A 16,763-nucleotide genomic window follows, 5' to 3' on the forward strand; every position below is an offset into this window, starting at 1 on the left:
AAGATAGATTATAGTATTTCCTCACATTGTATACAATCTATGAGCACAGAATATCTTTCTATTTATTTGGTTTACTTATATTTCTTGCACCTTTAATTTATAGATCTATGTTTAGATCTTTAATTTCACTTATCTATTTTATTCCTATTTTATTATTTTTGGTATAAGTTTACACACAATAGTTTTCCTAATTACTCTTTCTGATAATTTTTTGTTAGTATATAAAAATGCAACAGATATTTGTATATTGATTTTGTATTCTGCAAGTTTATTAAGTTTGTTGACAATTTCTAACAGTCACTGGAGGAGTCTATGGAGTTTTCCATCTATGTGTAATTACGTCATCTGTAAAAATAGTACTGCTTGTTTACAAGTTGGATGTCTTTTTTAATGTTTCTTGACTAGTTTTTCTGGCTAGGACTTCTTGTAGTGTAATTTAGGACTTGTGAGGATGAGCTACTTTTTCGTATTACTGTACCAGAGGAAAACTTTCCTGTATGTTAATATTGAACTTGATGAAAGTCATGGGTTTTTCATATATGGCTATTTTTATCTTTAGTTATATTCTATCTAGAGAGAATTTGTTAAGAATTTTTTGTATTCAAAAGTTAAGATCAGTTCTGTCAATAATTTTCCTACATTTTTTTGAGATTGTTACCTTTGAATTCTCTGTTTTTTAAGGGATGGTATCACATTTATTGATTTGTGTATGTTAAATAATATTTATGAATCAGGGCTAAATCATACTTAACTATAGTTTATAATTCTTATAATATGCAATGAATTCAGGTTGATAATATTTATTTAGAATGGAATATACACATACTGAAGGAAAAATTTACATTGTAGCTTGAGTGTACATTTATTTATTTTAAAATTTTATCAATAATTTGAATTTGGCTTATGTTTAATGGAATTTATTTCTAAATAAATAATATAAGTTTTGGTAGGACTGGACTTACTACAGTTTACTGATACAGAGCATAGCTATTATTTGCAATTAGTGAACAAACACTTGCCTTAAAATGCCATATTATACTAACAATGCCAACTGTTTCAGGACTGGAAAACATATGGCTTCCTAAAATGCATTACCTTGTCTTTTCCACACTAACCCACATATAATGTTACTTTTTTGTTTTTTGATTGTTTGTTTGTTTGCCCCTTAATGGAGTCACTGCTTATAGAACCCAGGACCTTATGCATAACTTTATTTATCAACATCATTTTGGAACACTTAACAGAAGCCACAAGAGTATGGATTAAAAATGACAAGAAAAATTATTCCTTCTAGGGACTTAAAAACCTCTGAGTGAAAGAATGGCAAAAATAAACATTTGTAAGTGTACAATCAGATTTTTCTCTTGTGTAATTGTAAAGTAGAATATTAAATTACATTTGTTTTACTTATAGCACTGAAATAAAATTTAAACAAAATTCCTCCCTTTGGAATTTCTTAAATTTGATTGATTATTTTAATTTAATTTTAATTCATAAATATTTAACATTTATTTATAAACATAACAAATAAACTGATATTTATTCTGCTGATGTTTTGAATATAGAGCTACTTATTGTAAAGTACACAGAGAAATAACTACTTCCGTTTACAAATCAAATTTTGATTCACTTTAATTACAAATGATAATGAAATTGTTATAACCATTCTGTAAAAATTTTACACAAATTTCACTTTAAATTCTAATATTTTAAAATTATTTTATTTACTTTGTGCATATTTATACTCTGTTCACCAATGTTGTATAAATTTGGGTACAAAAGGAATGGGATTGTTTTATCTCATACACCCCAAAGTTAAATTGTTTAAAAAGATATTCTCGGGAAAATATTTGCACATCACAGTATAAAAATAAATATCCTATATATTTCATTTTAACTGGATTAATGAGAAGGAAACACTGGCTGATTGTTACACTTGGGTTGCTAAGAGACCAGTCTTTTTGTGATGTCACAGCCACTCAGGTTGAGAACCATGTTGATGGCCTATCAGTTTAACTGTGCAGGCCTGCTTAAGCAGCATTTGAAGCTGCACTGCTCAAAATCATGCAGATTAGAAAAGTAGCTGTAGGAAATGTTATTTGAGATGGCACATATTTCTTCAGAAATTCAAGATGTGCCTCCTAAAGATGGACCAACTGATTCAGGAAACCCCGGTAGATCTCTATCGTGTGATCAAACATTCTCTGGGGACTTGGACTTGAGGTGTATGATTGAAGAAAATGCTTTTCAGACTTTGTCTGAAAAATCCTTGATAAAAAGACCATGTTACACACATTGTGTCTTGGAACCAGATGAAGATAATGATTTTCGTTCTCTGACATTTCCAAGAAAACTCTGGAAAATGGCTGGGAGTGACCAATTTAAATCCATCTGGTGGGATGATAATGGAACTTCCATAGTTATTGATGAAGATGTCTTTAAGAAGGAAGTTTTGGAAAGAAAGGCCCCTTTCAGAATATTTGAAACTGGAAGTATGAAAAGTTTAGTTAGACAGCTTAACCTTTATGGGTTTAGTAAAGTGCGGCAGAAATGTCAAAGATCTGCTTGTCTAGTTGACTTTCTGGCAGAAGAAAAAGAAGCCTCTGTTTTAAGCAAGGTATACACAAATTTTAGTTATGACTTGGTAACTTATGTATAAAATTTTATTTTGTAAATCAATCTATGGTAATATAAATGTAAAGCTAGATTTTGAAAATAGTATAAAACTACAAATGCTAAAATTCTTTATTTTTTCTAAAAATGAGGACAGTGACTTAACTCTTCAAGACTATGAGAAAGTTTGCTAGCAGCTATGAATCTTATCAGAAATCTAAGTGAAGGTATGAAAGCTGCTTTTCAAAAGTGGCATTCACCGTTACTGCAAACACTAAATTCTTTAATTTGATGACTATACTATTTACATGTGTATTTTCCAAATAAGGAACTTCAAAATATCGTCAGCAATGTTCATATTTTGATGATATTATCTTTGCATACTAAACATGAAATCTGAGGTTTTAAAGTTAAGGCTTATTGTAGTTATGTATTTTGGTTTAAATTATTACTAAAACCTTTCTCCTTTAGTTGTAGCTGCAGTTCTACCATAATCCAAATTTTAAACGAGGCTGTCCTCAGCTTTTAGTGAGAATAAAAAGAAGAGTTGGGATTAAAAATGCCTCTCTGGTGTCTTTATTGGCTCGAGATTTCAACAAGAAGCACTTTAAAGGAGGAAGTAATGTTGGTAAAAATAATTCTGATTTTGTGGCTGACACTAGTGGAGAAAGTGCATTTTTACCTTCTGCAGATTTAAACATGCCTCTAATAAGAAAGCCCTCTATTGGCCACATAATTTGTGATAAAACTACCCCGCTCAGAGGTGATTTTTCTCCTCCATCATCAACGTCAGTTAGACCACCAGAAAATATTGCAGTGGAACAACTAGCTATTTTAAATCAGTTGACCACTGTCCACGGGCACTCTCAAAGCAGCTACACTGAAGCAAATGGCCGTGTTGTGAACTTCATTACAACTACAACTTCTACTTCTCAATACAGCATTTTGTCCCCCTTACAGAGCAATTATTTTGGACTGATGGTGGAGCCTTCTTATTTTCCAAATAGATATCACAACATATCTGCCAATGAAGGTCGTTTTTGTAAACTTCAACCTGTGAGTAACCCACGGTTTCCAGTGCCAGTGATAGCTGATACATCAGCTACTTCTATTTCAAGGCCAACTCATCAGACATCTTCAGTTTATGAACGTCATCCTAGTTACAACTGAACTACCAGAGGACTACCAGGTTATGCATGATAACAAAGATTAAAATTGATGTTTGCAAATTTTGACAAATATCTGCAATTTTCTTATTTGAACAATAAACATAGAATTGTACTTTATTATCCTTATTTTTTTAAATAGAGATAAGAGTTAAAAGTGATACTAAGTTACCATTTAAAGAAAAAAAGAGATATTTGTTTGATATGATCATTTGATGGAACAACATGAGTGTAAATTTAAATAATTTCTGTGAGGAAGAAGAGAAAATGGAAGAATTTGGAAAAAGACTAAAACATGGAGAGAGGGAAAATTACTTAGTGGTTTCTGGTTCATCCTGAAAAGTATTAAATGTGTTAAGTTAGGTTATGTTGGAACAGGATGAAAATGCAGGAACCGGCCCAGGGATCATGGTCTTTATTATGTCATCTCTGGTATAATAAAAGTCACATGATATAGTCTCAGATGGTACATTCAGCATGTGGTAAAATTTAACAAGGAATTTTATCTATGGTCTTCCTTGTGCTGTTTTCTAAGCATTCCAAATGTTGCTTTATTTTTCTCCACTCAAGAGTCTGCACTATATTTTTAGAGTGAATATTTTAAGTTACTTTTATGTTCCAGCCAAACACAAGCTTACATCTTCAGGGTTGCACTTAATACTTTTCCAAATCTAAGCCCACAAACTCATCTTGGTTTAGTCATTTCATTATCGATCTGGCATCTGACTAATTTGGCATATCTTTATGTTTCACTGTTTCTGGAGATACATCCAGGCAAATGCTTATCAACCATATTAAATCCAAACTCACAACTATTGCTCCAGCTTATCCTTAGACTTAGAATATCCTACTTTTACCTATTTAGATTTCCCCAGTCTCAGTACAGAAATCACCTCCTCTAGATATTTTCTGTCTATCCTCCTTTCCTTGTCTAACTTGGATACCAGCACAGTAAGCACAGCTCATGCCACAGGATGCATTTTAGTATTTAGTGAATGAAAAATACATGTTAACTTTAAGCAAAATCTACTTTCCTGAAACAACAAAACTTTCATGGTTTACAAACAGTTTCATTATGGTCTTTATTCTTCACCACAAACTAGCTCTTTTCGTAGCCCAAGGCTAGTCACTCAAGACTGTAATTGGAGATAGGTACAGGAGACAAAGTATTATTTTCTTCTTAATTCATGCCTCCAGAGACCTAAAGCATTCCATTCTCATTTGCTGGATTTTTTCCTGTCTCTTCATCACCCACCCACCCCAAAATAGCTGATTCTCTTCCCCATACCAATAACTATACTTATTTCTAATTAATTGACTTCTTAGAATCAGAGCTTTATCCACAATTGACAATGCCATTGCAAACATTTAGTGTAGGTTTATTCACCCCACATAACTTGTGCCCTTGCTAACCTTCACACAGGAAGTATCTGCGAGGTACTAGCCCCTTGGTTGGGGTGGTCGTATTCAGTAACTGAATTGCAATCTGAACTGTGTGGACAAAAAAGAGGTGAGGGTTGTAGAATTAAATATTTGTCTAACTGCAAGAATACCAAATTTCTGCAGATATTAGGAAATATATAATATTAATGGAAGACTTTGACTCTTTCCCATTAATTTAAAATAAATGGTGAAGCAATTTCAGAATGTGAAATGAGCTGAAATTCTGGAAAAATTGTAGGCAAGTTCAGGGAGCCTAAGGCTTCTGCTCACAATCATGCAGCCAGTGTCATCTGATAAGACTGGAAAGGCAAAATTGAGTCCAGAAAATGTGTCACCATTTGTGAAGAAAGCCTTTGATAATCTGGAGAATGGGCAAACTGGCCAGGGTAAGCTCTAGCAACTTCCCACCAATATGACTTTTACCAAGAGAAGGAAAGAGCCCACTTGCAACAGAAGATCTATGCCTGGACAGAAGTGATTGTTCCTATAACAGAAACATCAACCTTTCAAGTTTGTCAGCTCAAATCTGATGGTGGCTATGTTGTAGCTTACATTATCAGTCTGGGGTTCAGAAGGGCTGGTTCAGCAGCTAGTTTCCAGCTCCCTTATCAGACAGTGGGTCTTACCATAATCATCATAACAAGACTCTATAGTGATAAGTCAAAAGCTACACTTTAATTTCAAAATTAGAAATCCTAAAGAATTATATCGTTTGTTTCTCCATCTCTAGTTTTCTACCTGGGAAAACTAGAATATTGGAAAATGAACAAAAGTTGCCTGGTGCTTTGAAAACTATTCTCTGAGCTTTGTCCACTGAATTCTTCCCACTAAATACAACAAATCTGTCTTCCACTGCGTGTGTGTGTGTGAAGATGCATTTTTAAGCAGTAACGAAGTTTGTCTTAGTTGAGTCATCAGTGAATTATTATTCTGCATCTGGCAGAATCTCTGTGAATTAAGAGTTTCATTGAGCCACCAGATTTTCTTCCGATCAGGGAGAGGAATATTATATTTCTCCCAGTATGCTAATTGTTATCTTTTCATTGAATCCCGAGCTGATGCTAGGGCCAAGCCACTGAACCCTTGAATTGGACTGAGGCATATACAGTCTCCAATCCCCAGAGCCCAGCACAGGATTGTGTCTCCTTTTTAATTTAAGCTTATGTCCAAGTTTTTTTCTCTTTTAATTCTCATTGTTGACACATCATATTTTGGCTTTGAACACCCATTGACTAATTTATAGAGACTGAACTGCTGATGTATTCCCGTTCAACTACAAATAGCAATAACCTTTATTTCGTTGGACTACCTGGAATACAGTGAGCATAGTCATTATTTTGAAAGCAGTCCTCAGTCCTAATAATGCAGAAACTTTATAGTTCTTTGCCAGCACTTGAGCGAGGATAATTCCTGTGGATCTCAGGGATTATCCTCACATCCCTTAATGCAACCATGGGAAAACACCATATTGTTTTCCAAAATCAAGTCTTTGTCATTATTGCATTCCAATTGCAAAACAGTTAAGAATTGTAGGAGTTCTGAGGTTTTACCATGCTGAGATATTTTGCAACCTAGCATGTTCCTTACTTACTGATGCTGTTGGGGAGATGAGACATTTGGTCTGAGACAGTGAATATTAACACTCAAAGAAAAGCAGCCATGGTTACATTTTTTATCCATTCCCTAATCTCAGATGAATTCACATAGTGAAATTTTGATGCCTACAAAATCAGTGGTCTGTTATCATGAAGAAAGTTTAAGGCATGGTAGAACACTAGTTATATTAGTATCTTTATGTATAATTTATTAGAATCACTTATATATTTGCATCTTTATCTAGGATAACTCTATCATGACTCACGATTACTTGCTTCAAAAACAGTAATGAGAAATGACATGGGAAACAATGATCATTGTCTTTCCATTTTTCCTTCTGCTTTTATTGAGAGATAATTGACATAAGACATTGTGTAAGTTTAGGTGCCAAGGGTAGATATTTGAGTCACATGTATCATGAAGTAAATATAGCAATTTTACAGAGAATTCATTATCTCATTTAGATATAATATTAAAGAAATACAATTTGTTTTTAGTTGTGTTGAGAAATCTTAGCGTCTACCCTCTTAACAACATTCATATATAACAAAAAGCAGTATTAATTGTATTTATCATGTTAAAATGTAGCATCCCTAGAACACGTTTTTTAACGGCTGGAAGTTTGTATCTTTCGAGTGTATTAATCTAATTCTTCTTTCCCAACCCCTGCATCTGTTAACTACAAATCTGTTTTTTTCTATAAGTATATTTGTTTGTTTTTGAAGTGTACTTTAATGTATAACACTGTGTTAGTTTCTCTTACATTACATAATGTTTGCAAATTTTAATACATTTCAAACTGATAACAAGAATAAATTTATTTATGATATGTTGCTATTTAAAGATATTTCATAGTTATTGACTATTCCCCATACAGTACATTTCTTGTTCCTGACTCATTTAAATTGCAACTGGAAAATATTCTCTCTTAATTTTTCTGAACTATTTCTTTTTCTTCACTACATTTCCCTCCTTCTTGTAAACAACCTGTATCTTTCTATATCTATTACTCCTTTTCTGTTTTGTTATGTTAATTTGTTTTAAAATCAGAATATGAGAAAAATAATTTAGCATTTGTCATTATCTGTGTGACTAATTTCACTTAGCATATTACCTTCTTGGTCTATCCATTTTTTGCAAATGACAAGAACTTATACTTTTTAGAGCTGAGTAATAACCCATTGAAATTTTATGTGTGTGTGTGCATACATATATATATATATAGTGTGCATAATATATATATAGTGTGTATGCATATATATATTCAAATATAGATAAATCTTCAGTTAATAGATGGTTAGATATATATACTATAAACAGACATTTTCTTTGTCCATCATATATTGATGAGCAATTAATTTGCTTCTATATCCTGGCTATTGTAAATAATGCCGCAGTGAGTATATGGTTGAATTTATCTTTTCTGCTTAGTGTTTTTATTTTATTGGAATAAGTATCCAGATATAGAAATGTTGGATCATATTTCATTTTTAATTTTATATAAAACTCCATACTGTTTTCCACAGTGGCAGCACAAATTTACATTCATTCAATCAGCGCATCAGGGTTCTTTTTCTTACATCCTCACCAACATTTATATTTGTAATAGTTCTGATCATATTCATTCTGACAGGACTGACATAAAATCTAATTGTGTTTTGGACTTGCATTTTTCTGATGATTAGTGATGTTGACCAATTTCATGTGCCTGTTGATTACCTTTCCACCACTGTATATTAATTTATTTGTAATGGGCTAAAGGAGCATAACTGTCTGATTTCATTTTTAGGCATTATGTTATGTTCCATTATTCTGTTTGTTCTGTGCCACTACCATATTCATTACTGTAGCTTTGTATTAGAGTTTAAAATCAGGCACAGTGATACTTTCTATTTGTTTTTGTCAAACTTGTTTGTGTTTTTAGTTTGTTTGTTTTCTTTTCTTTTCTTTTCTTTTTTAGTGATTTCAACTCTTTTGTGTTTACATGAAAATTTAAGAATTATTTTTTGTAAGTGTCTGAAAATGCACTTTGTATTTTGATAGGCACTGAATTTAATTTGTGTATTTTCTTGGCTAGTACTGTCATTTAAACAATATTTTTTCCTAATATATGAACACAGTATATCCATTCATCTGTTTGCATTATCTTCAATTTCTTTTACAAATATTTATAGTTTTCTTATTACAGGATATTTAACTCCTTGGATGGATACATTTCTTGATTTTTTTTAATGCAACTGTAAGTGAGACAGTTACCTCACTTCCTCTATCTGTTAGTTTGTTGTTAGTGTGTAGAAATGCAAGATTTCTGTATGTTAATTTTACATTCTGAAATTTTACCAGACGCATTCATAAGCCCTAGTAGTCTTATGGCGTCTTCTTTATGATTTCTGTTTAACGTATTTCATCTGCAAACAGATAATTTTACTCCTTTTTTTGAAATAGCTATATTTTATTTACTTGTATTATGGATAGCTATGGCTAGAATTTCCAATACTATATTGAATAACAGTGGTAAGAGTGAGCATTATTTTCCTTCTTCCTTCTCTTACAGGAGATGCTTTCAGCTTTTAATCAGTGAGTGTCATGTTAGCTGAGTTCTTGTCATATATGACTTAACTGTGTTGAGGTATGTTTCCTCATGCCCAATTTGAGGAGAAATTTAATCATAAATAGATAATGAATTTGTCAAAACATTTTATGACACTTTTGAGGTGACCATATAATTTTTATTTTTCAGTTTGTTAGTTTGGTGTATCATATTGATTAATTTCTGGGTATTGAATCAATTTTGCATCCCTTGCATAAAAGGGACTTAATCATACTGTATAATCCTTTTAATATTTTGTTTTCTTTGCTAACAATTTATTGATGATTTTTGCATCTATGCTTATCAGTAGTATTTAACCTGTAATTTTATGAGATATTTGTTCCTGTTTTAGTAGTAGTGTGATATAGAAATGTGGGGTAGGAAGCCTTCCTTCCTCTGCAAATTATTGGAATTCTCCGAGAAGAATAGGTGATAGCTCTTCTCTAAATGTTTGGCAGAATTCACCTGTGAGGCTGTCTAGGCCTGGAATTTTGTATCTTGGGAGATTTTGTTTAATTACTTATTCAATTCCATTAGTGATAATCTGTTAACATTTTCTATTACTCATTCCATCCTGGAGATTAGGTCTTTCTAAGTAATTGTCCACTTCTTCTAGGGACATTTTTAATGGCATATAATTTGTTGTATAATTTTATGATGATTTGTGTTATTTTTTATAAGCTGTAACTTCTCATTTATTTTGGAGCTTTTTTATCTGTACTCACTTTTTTGCTCATGAGTCTCGTTAAAGTTTATCAGTTATATTTATCTTTCAAAAGCCATTATGTAGTTTGACTAGATGTTTCTATTATTAATCTTTATTTTATTTATTTATGTTCTGACCTTTCAGTTGTCTTTCCACATACTATCAAGTTTGTTTATTATTTTTCTTCTTCTTTTGTATGTAAGATTATGTTATAAAAGAGAGATGTTTCTTATTTTTATAAGTGGGATTATTTTGCTATAAGCATCCCTATTAATACTGCTTTTGCTATACCCCCATGGACTTTGTTTTTCTTATCATAATTCTTTATGTATTTTTACTTTGATTTGTGCATCAATCCATTGGTTGTTTAATATTCTATGATTTATCCACCGCACTTTAAAATTTTTCTCAGGTTTTTCCTTTTAGAAAATTTCTATTCTCACAGAATCAATGTGTTTCTTCACAAAACAAGGAGAAATATAATAAAATTTATACAAAATTGTGAAAGACCCAAATTTTCTAAAATTATCTTCAGTAAATGAACACAGCTGTGGGTATTATCCTCCCTGACTTAAGAATATACTTCAAAGTTAGAGTAAACAAAACATCAAAATATATCACTAAAAGATTCACATAGATTAATGGAACAAAATAAAAAGTCCTAAAATAAACCCACACTCATATGGTCAGTTAGTCTACAATGAAGGAGGCAAGAGTATACAATGGAAAAAGGCAGTCTCTTCAACAAGTAGTTCTGTGAACACTGGACAGTACAAGTAAAAGGAAGATGTAAGAGCACTTCCTTCCATATTATACATAATAAGATAAAAATGGATTAATTTCCTACATGTAAAACCTGAAACTATACAATTTCTGACCAACAGGAGCAGAACCGCCTTTGAGATAAATCATATGAATATTTACTTTTGATCTATCTCCTTAGTGAAAAAAATAAGGAAAACAAACAATAACAGTTTTTAATATTACTGAGGAAATAATAGATGTATTATGTGATACAGGGATTCCACTTCTTGTATAAGTGTGAAGTGTAAAATCTTTTGCATAGCAAAGGAAATGTTCAGCAAGAATTATGACAACACACAGATAGAAGGAAGAGTTTCAGACAATGAAACCAACAAGATATTAATCTACATAATATATATAGCATATTAGACTCAATAGTTAAAAAACAAAGACCCAAACTTAAAAACAGTAGAAAGGTCTTCATTGAAACTTTTCAAAAACAGACATGTGAATGATTTTCTTGCACGTAAGAAGAAACATAACTTTGCTATTCATTAGGAAATCATAAATCAAAACCAGAATGAAATATAAACTCACAGCAACCAAAATGTCTATTAAAAAAGTCTACAAATGACAAAAATTAATAAGAATGTCGATAAAAGGGAACCCAGGTACACTGTTTGTGGAAATATAAATTGATGCATCCACTATTATAATAGTGTGGTCAGTGCTCAGAAAACTAGAAATACAAGCAGTATATGTTACAGCAATTCCAGTTATTGTTATAAATCTCAAAAAAATGAAAACATTCACATTAAAGGATATATTACCCCCAATGTTTTAAACATTAACATTTATAATACCCAAGGATAGATGCACAATTCAACTGCCCATCAGCAGATGTTTGGCTGAAGTAGATGTGAGATATAGATAAAAGAATAAATACTTAGTCATTGTCATATTAAAAAATAAACTTCTGCTATTTGGAACAATGTGACTGGACCCAGAGAGTGCTGCACACAAGAAAATAAATCATACAGAGGAAAACACTCTATGTTGTCACTTAAATGAGGAAAATAAAGATATAAGAGAAATAATCATAAAAAAAAACAGGAACAGAATCACATATATATGTGTACTGTACCAAGTAGTGTTTTCCTGTGTGGACAGGGAAGAAGGATGGAGAAGGCAGAAATGCGAAAGCTACTAGTAATTAATTAGTGAAACAACAGCACTATATTTACAGTGCAGAGAAATATTTTAATAATTTAATTGATTTTAAAGAGATTATAAGTATATATTATAGTAAAATATGCATGTAGGTGGGAAAAACTTTGAAGAACAGAACCCAGGAAAATCAAAATATTTTGTAGTACTATGATTTTAGGGGAGATGATTTGTTCACTTTCTTTACAGTTTTTACAATGTCCTATGTAGAATTTAAGCTTTTAATTGAAAAAGTATATACTTTTAAAAGTGACATAAGTTTAAACTATTTTTGTCTCTCCCCTTATATCTACAGTCAGTAAAACGTTCACATCTCAACAAAAATAACTACAACACAAAACAATACTTCAGAACTCAAGTGAACAGGTGAAGTTTGGTGGATTAAAACACGCAAAGGTGGCAGAAGTGAGGGAAGAGCAGATTTGGTGTCTGCAACCAAGGCCCCCTGAATAGGATATCTGAGTCCACAAGTTCAGAGAACCCAGTAGAAACAGGGTCTCAGTGGTTCACACAGCTTCAGCCCCCACTGCACTAATACTCATGGTCACATGTAACTAGGAGTGAGCAACAATAGAGACAGAAATTCCATCCTTCAGACACTCAGACATTCATGACAATGTCCCTACTCCCTTTTCACAGTGGTGGACACAAGATACCTTGCAACACTGGACATTACAAAGGCCCTTGCCTGATTCCAAATACCCACCTGTCTTTACCCATTTCCCCAATGTGTACACTGAGTCTCAAGGGATATCATATCCCTTGAGATATTTTGTCGCTGTCCCAGTGACAACAGTGGCATTAATTACCAGAGAAGTCTAAGAAGTGACAGTGAAAGCACATCTGTTATCCAGACAGTAGCGACTGGAAAGTGCCATTTTGAAATATTATCAGAGGTAGCTCAGAAAAATAAAACCAAAAATTGTGCAATATTGCAAACTACCAGAAAACAAAAGCAAGGACTCCAACTCCCAATCTGTTATTAAGTGTCATCAGAGAAATCATTTACAAGACCATGACCAATCACAGTTACATTATAGGGCACGCACACACACAGATACACAGACACATACACCCACACAGACACAGACACACATGCACATGCACATGCACCTGCGCACAGACACACACACACAATGTGAACCATGCAGCAAACAGACTTAAGTCATGGTATATTGCCATATAACTAAGAGAGAATCCAAATAGGTGTCATTCAGAAACTCAATACAAAAAACAATACTAAGAATGTAGTTTAGTGAGCTCAAGAATAAATTAAATGATGATAAGAAATACATTACCAAAGAGAATGAAACTATAAAATAGCCAAACATTGTTTGAGGGCCAGGAGAACTTAATAAATGAAGTGAAGAATGCAACAGAAAGCATTGGAAGTAGACTGTCTTTGTGGAAGAGAGATTAGCAATCTCACCAATACAAAACTAGAAATGATATGAGAGTGCAGAGATACAAGATATTAAAAAGTGAGGATATTCAAAAGTAGCCATCAGACTTCCTCAGGAAGTGCACATTAGAGTGGAATCCTGGAGGGAGAAGAAAATTAGAAGGCAGCTGATGGTGTATATAAAGAAGTAATAGTTGATAACTTCCTGAACCTGTGTAAGGAACTGATATTCAAGTCCGTGAGACAACAAAACATGAATAACATTAAGACAAAGGGACCTCCTTCAAGATAAATCATATGCAAAATGGCAAGTCAATGACAGAGAAAATATTGTAAAGGCAGCCAAAAAAAGTTATGAAAATCTACAAAGTATCCCCCATTAAGCTATAAGAAGATTTCTGAGCAGAAAACATAGGCCAAGGGTAAATAAAATTACATTTTCAAACAACTGAAATAAGAACTAACTCACCCAATAATAATTAAACAGTTATCACTTATTTATAAAGTGAAAATAAAGAATTTACCAGACAAACATAACCTGAATGTGATAAAAAAAACAAAACCGATACACCTAATAAGAGGTGTAGAATAGAAATCTTCAAAGAAATATAAAATGGCAAATATATGCAAAACATTGTCCAAAAATCTAAGGAGATACCCCGAGAAAGTTTCAACAGTTTCTTTGGGTGTGCTTTTAAATGCTACTATACTATTTGGTTTAAAGGGGGAAAAATAGGATATCAGGGACAATAAATATAGATACCTCAAACTGGTAAAGTGTTTACAACAGTAAAAGAAATAATTTGAGTCAGTAACCATCAAAGGTAAAAATAAAAATAAAACAATATTAAAGGAAGCTGCTATCAGCGGAAAAAGGACTAAATTATACCTGAGATGTTTTCTTTTTATTTGAAGTAGAGTAGATTTACTATATTGTGTAGTTTCAGATGTACAGCATAGTTAATTATAACCACTTTGTAGATTATAATGCATTATATTGTGTAGTTTCAGATGTACAGCATAGTTAATTATAACCACTTTGTAGATTATAATGCATTATGAATTATTACAATGATTGTAACACACAATTATTTTAAGCTATTGTGTATAATTCCATGATCTATACAGACTATCAATGTTGCTAATCTCCTTTATGTATACTATTTTCTATCTGTCAATGTTCTACCATTAAAATCTCTTTCCCTTCTCTTTGGTAAACATAAACTTTTTCCCATATATTTGAGTCTCTTAAGTCTTGTCTATCTAAACTCTTTACAACTCCATCATGTCAATATCTATCTATCTATCTATCTATCTATCTATCTATCTATCTATCTATCTATCTATCTATCTATGTAGCAATCTATCAAGTATTATCCTCCTATCTATCTATTTACCTGTCACCTATCAATAGATAGCTATAGATAGATGTACATAGATATTTGTTATAATTTAGATTCCACATATAAATTATATTATATACTTTTGTCTTTGTCTAAGTTACTTTACTAAGCACAATATTTAATAGGTCCATTCATGATGCTGAAATAGCAATGTGTTATACTTTTTCATGGCTGAGTAATATTCCATTGTATATTTATAGAAACATCATATATTCTTAAGTCCCTAGTCTACTCTGGACACTTGGATTGCTTCCCTGATTTGCATATTATAAACAGTGCTGTTGTAAACATTGTTTCTTCTCAATTTAGGTTTTTTCCCCAGATTTCTTTAAGGAGAGTTATTACTGGGTCTTATGATAGTTAACTTTTTAGTTTTTAAACAAATCTGAATACTGTTTTCCATACAAGTTCCAACAATTTACATTCCTACCAAGAGAATACAAGAGATTTGTTACCTCCACATCGTTTCCAACATTTTCTATTTGTAGACTTTTTGATAATAGCCATTTGACCAGTTTTAAGTGATAACTCATTGTGGTTTTGATTTGCAATTATCTAATAATTAGCAATGTTGGGCAATTTTATCACTTGCCTGTTACTCATCTGTAAGTTTCCATTTGAAAAATATTAACTCAGGTATTCTTCTCTTGTTTTTGATTGTTTTTTTGTTTTTTACCTTACGTTGTGTAAACTAAATCCATGTTACATCTATTAACCTACATCTATTAACCCCTGGTCACTTGCATTGTTTGCAAATATGTTCTCCAATTACACAGGCAGTGTTTTTATTTCACTTATAGTGTCCTAAGCTGTGCAGAAATTTTCAAGTTTGTTTAGGTCCCACTTGCTGATTTATGCTTTTGTTTCTTTTGCCTTAGGAGACTGAAATAAGAAAATATTCCTTTGATATATATCCAGTAAAGTATCACCAATATTCCCTTCTAGCTGTTTTATAGATCAGGTCTTACATTTAGGTCCTTAATATACTTGGAGTTTATTTATGTATATGATGTCAAAGAATGCTCTCATTTCACTGTTTTACATGTAGATGTCCAGCTTCCAAAACACCATCCATTGACGAGACTGTCTTTTATCCATTGTGTACTCTTGCCTCTATTATCATAGATTCATTTCTCAGAGTTGTGTGGAATTTTTCTAGGCTCTCTATCTGCTTTTATTGATTATATCTTGGCCAATGCCATGTTGTTTTTATTACTTTAGATTTGTAGTATAGTAAGGTATCCGGGAGGGTTATACCTCCAGATTTGTTGTTTTTTCTCGAAGTCATTTTGACAATTTTTATGGTTTCATATAAACTTAGAGTTATTTATTTTCTTGTTCTGTGGAGAATACTACAGCTTCGTAACAGGAATTGCAATAAATCTGTAGGTTTCTTTGCATATTACGGCCATGTTGACAATATTAACTCTTTCAATCCAAGAGCACAAGACATCTTTCCATTTCTTTGAATCATTTTTCATTTCTTTGTCAATGTTTTATTATTTTCAGTGTTTATATCTTTCATATATGTGGTTACATTTATTCCAAGATATTCGGGGTTATGGGGTTTTAAATATTATTGCTTTCAACATCCATTTTATGGTATCTCATGATTAACGTGTAGAAGTGCAAGAGACTTCTTTACATTAATCTTGTACCCTGCTCCCTTGATGAAATTATTTATTGTTCATAATAGTCAGTGTGGAGCCTTAGGACTCTTTATGTAGATTGTTATGCCATCAGTACTGGTGTGAATTTTGACTCTTCCTTTCCATTTGGCATTTCTTTTATTTCTTTTTCTTTCCCTCTTCCTTTCTTCTATTACTATTAAACACAAGTGCTGAGAGTAGGAATCCTTTTCTTGTTCCCGAAT

General features: G+C 32.1%; 1 protein-coding gene across 1 annotated transcript; it reads left to right on the forward strand.

Annotated features, from left to right (window-relative positions):
- The first annotated feature begins 1,959 nt into the window (after positions 1–1,959).
- Positions 1,960–3,899, forward strand: LOC140693285 (heat shock transcription factor, Y-linked-like). The gene is made up of 2 exons (XM_072957248.1): positions 1,960–2,617; positions 3,091–3,899. The coding sequence occupies exons 1-2, from the start codon at positions 2,093–2,095 to the stop codon at positions 3,781–3,783; spliced, it is 1,218 nt and encodes a 405-aa protein (XP_072813349.1). The 5' UTR covers positions 1,960–2,092; the 3' UTR covers positions 3,784–3,899.
- Positions 3,900–16,763: the final 12,864 nt, after the last annotated feature.

The sequence above is a fragment of the Vicugna pacos genome, unplaced genomic scaffold (assembly GCF_048564905.1).
Source record: "Vicugna pacos unplaced genomic scaffold, VicPac4 scaffold_19, whole genome shotgun sequence".
Lineage (NCBI taxonomy): Eukaryota > Metazoa > Chordata > Mammalia > Artiodactyla > Camelidae > Vicugna > Vicugna pacos.

Excerpts from the sequence above, each read along its gene's own strand:
- LOC140693285 (XM_072957248.1), top strand. The coding sequence starts at position 2,093 with ATGTTATTTGAGATGGCACATATTTCTTCAGAAATTCAAGATGTGCCT. Across the intron at positions 2,618-3,090 it reads AAGCCTCTGTTTTAAGCAAG|CTGCAGTTCTACCATAATCC; the intron begins GTATACACAAAT and ends CTTTAGTTGTAG.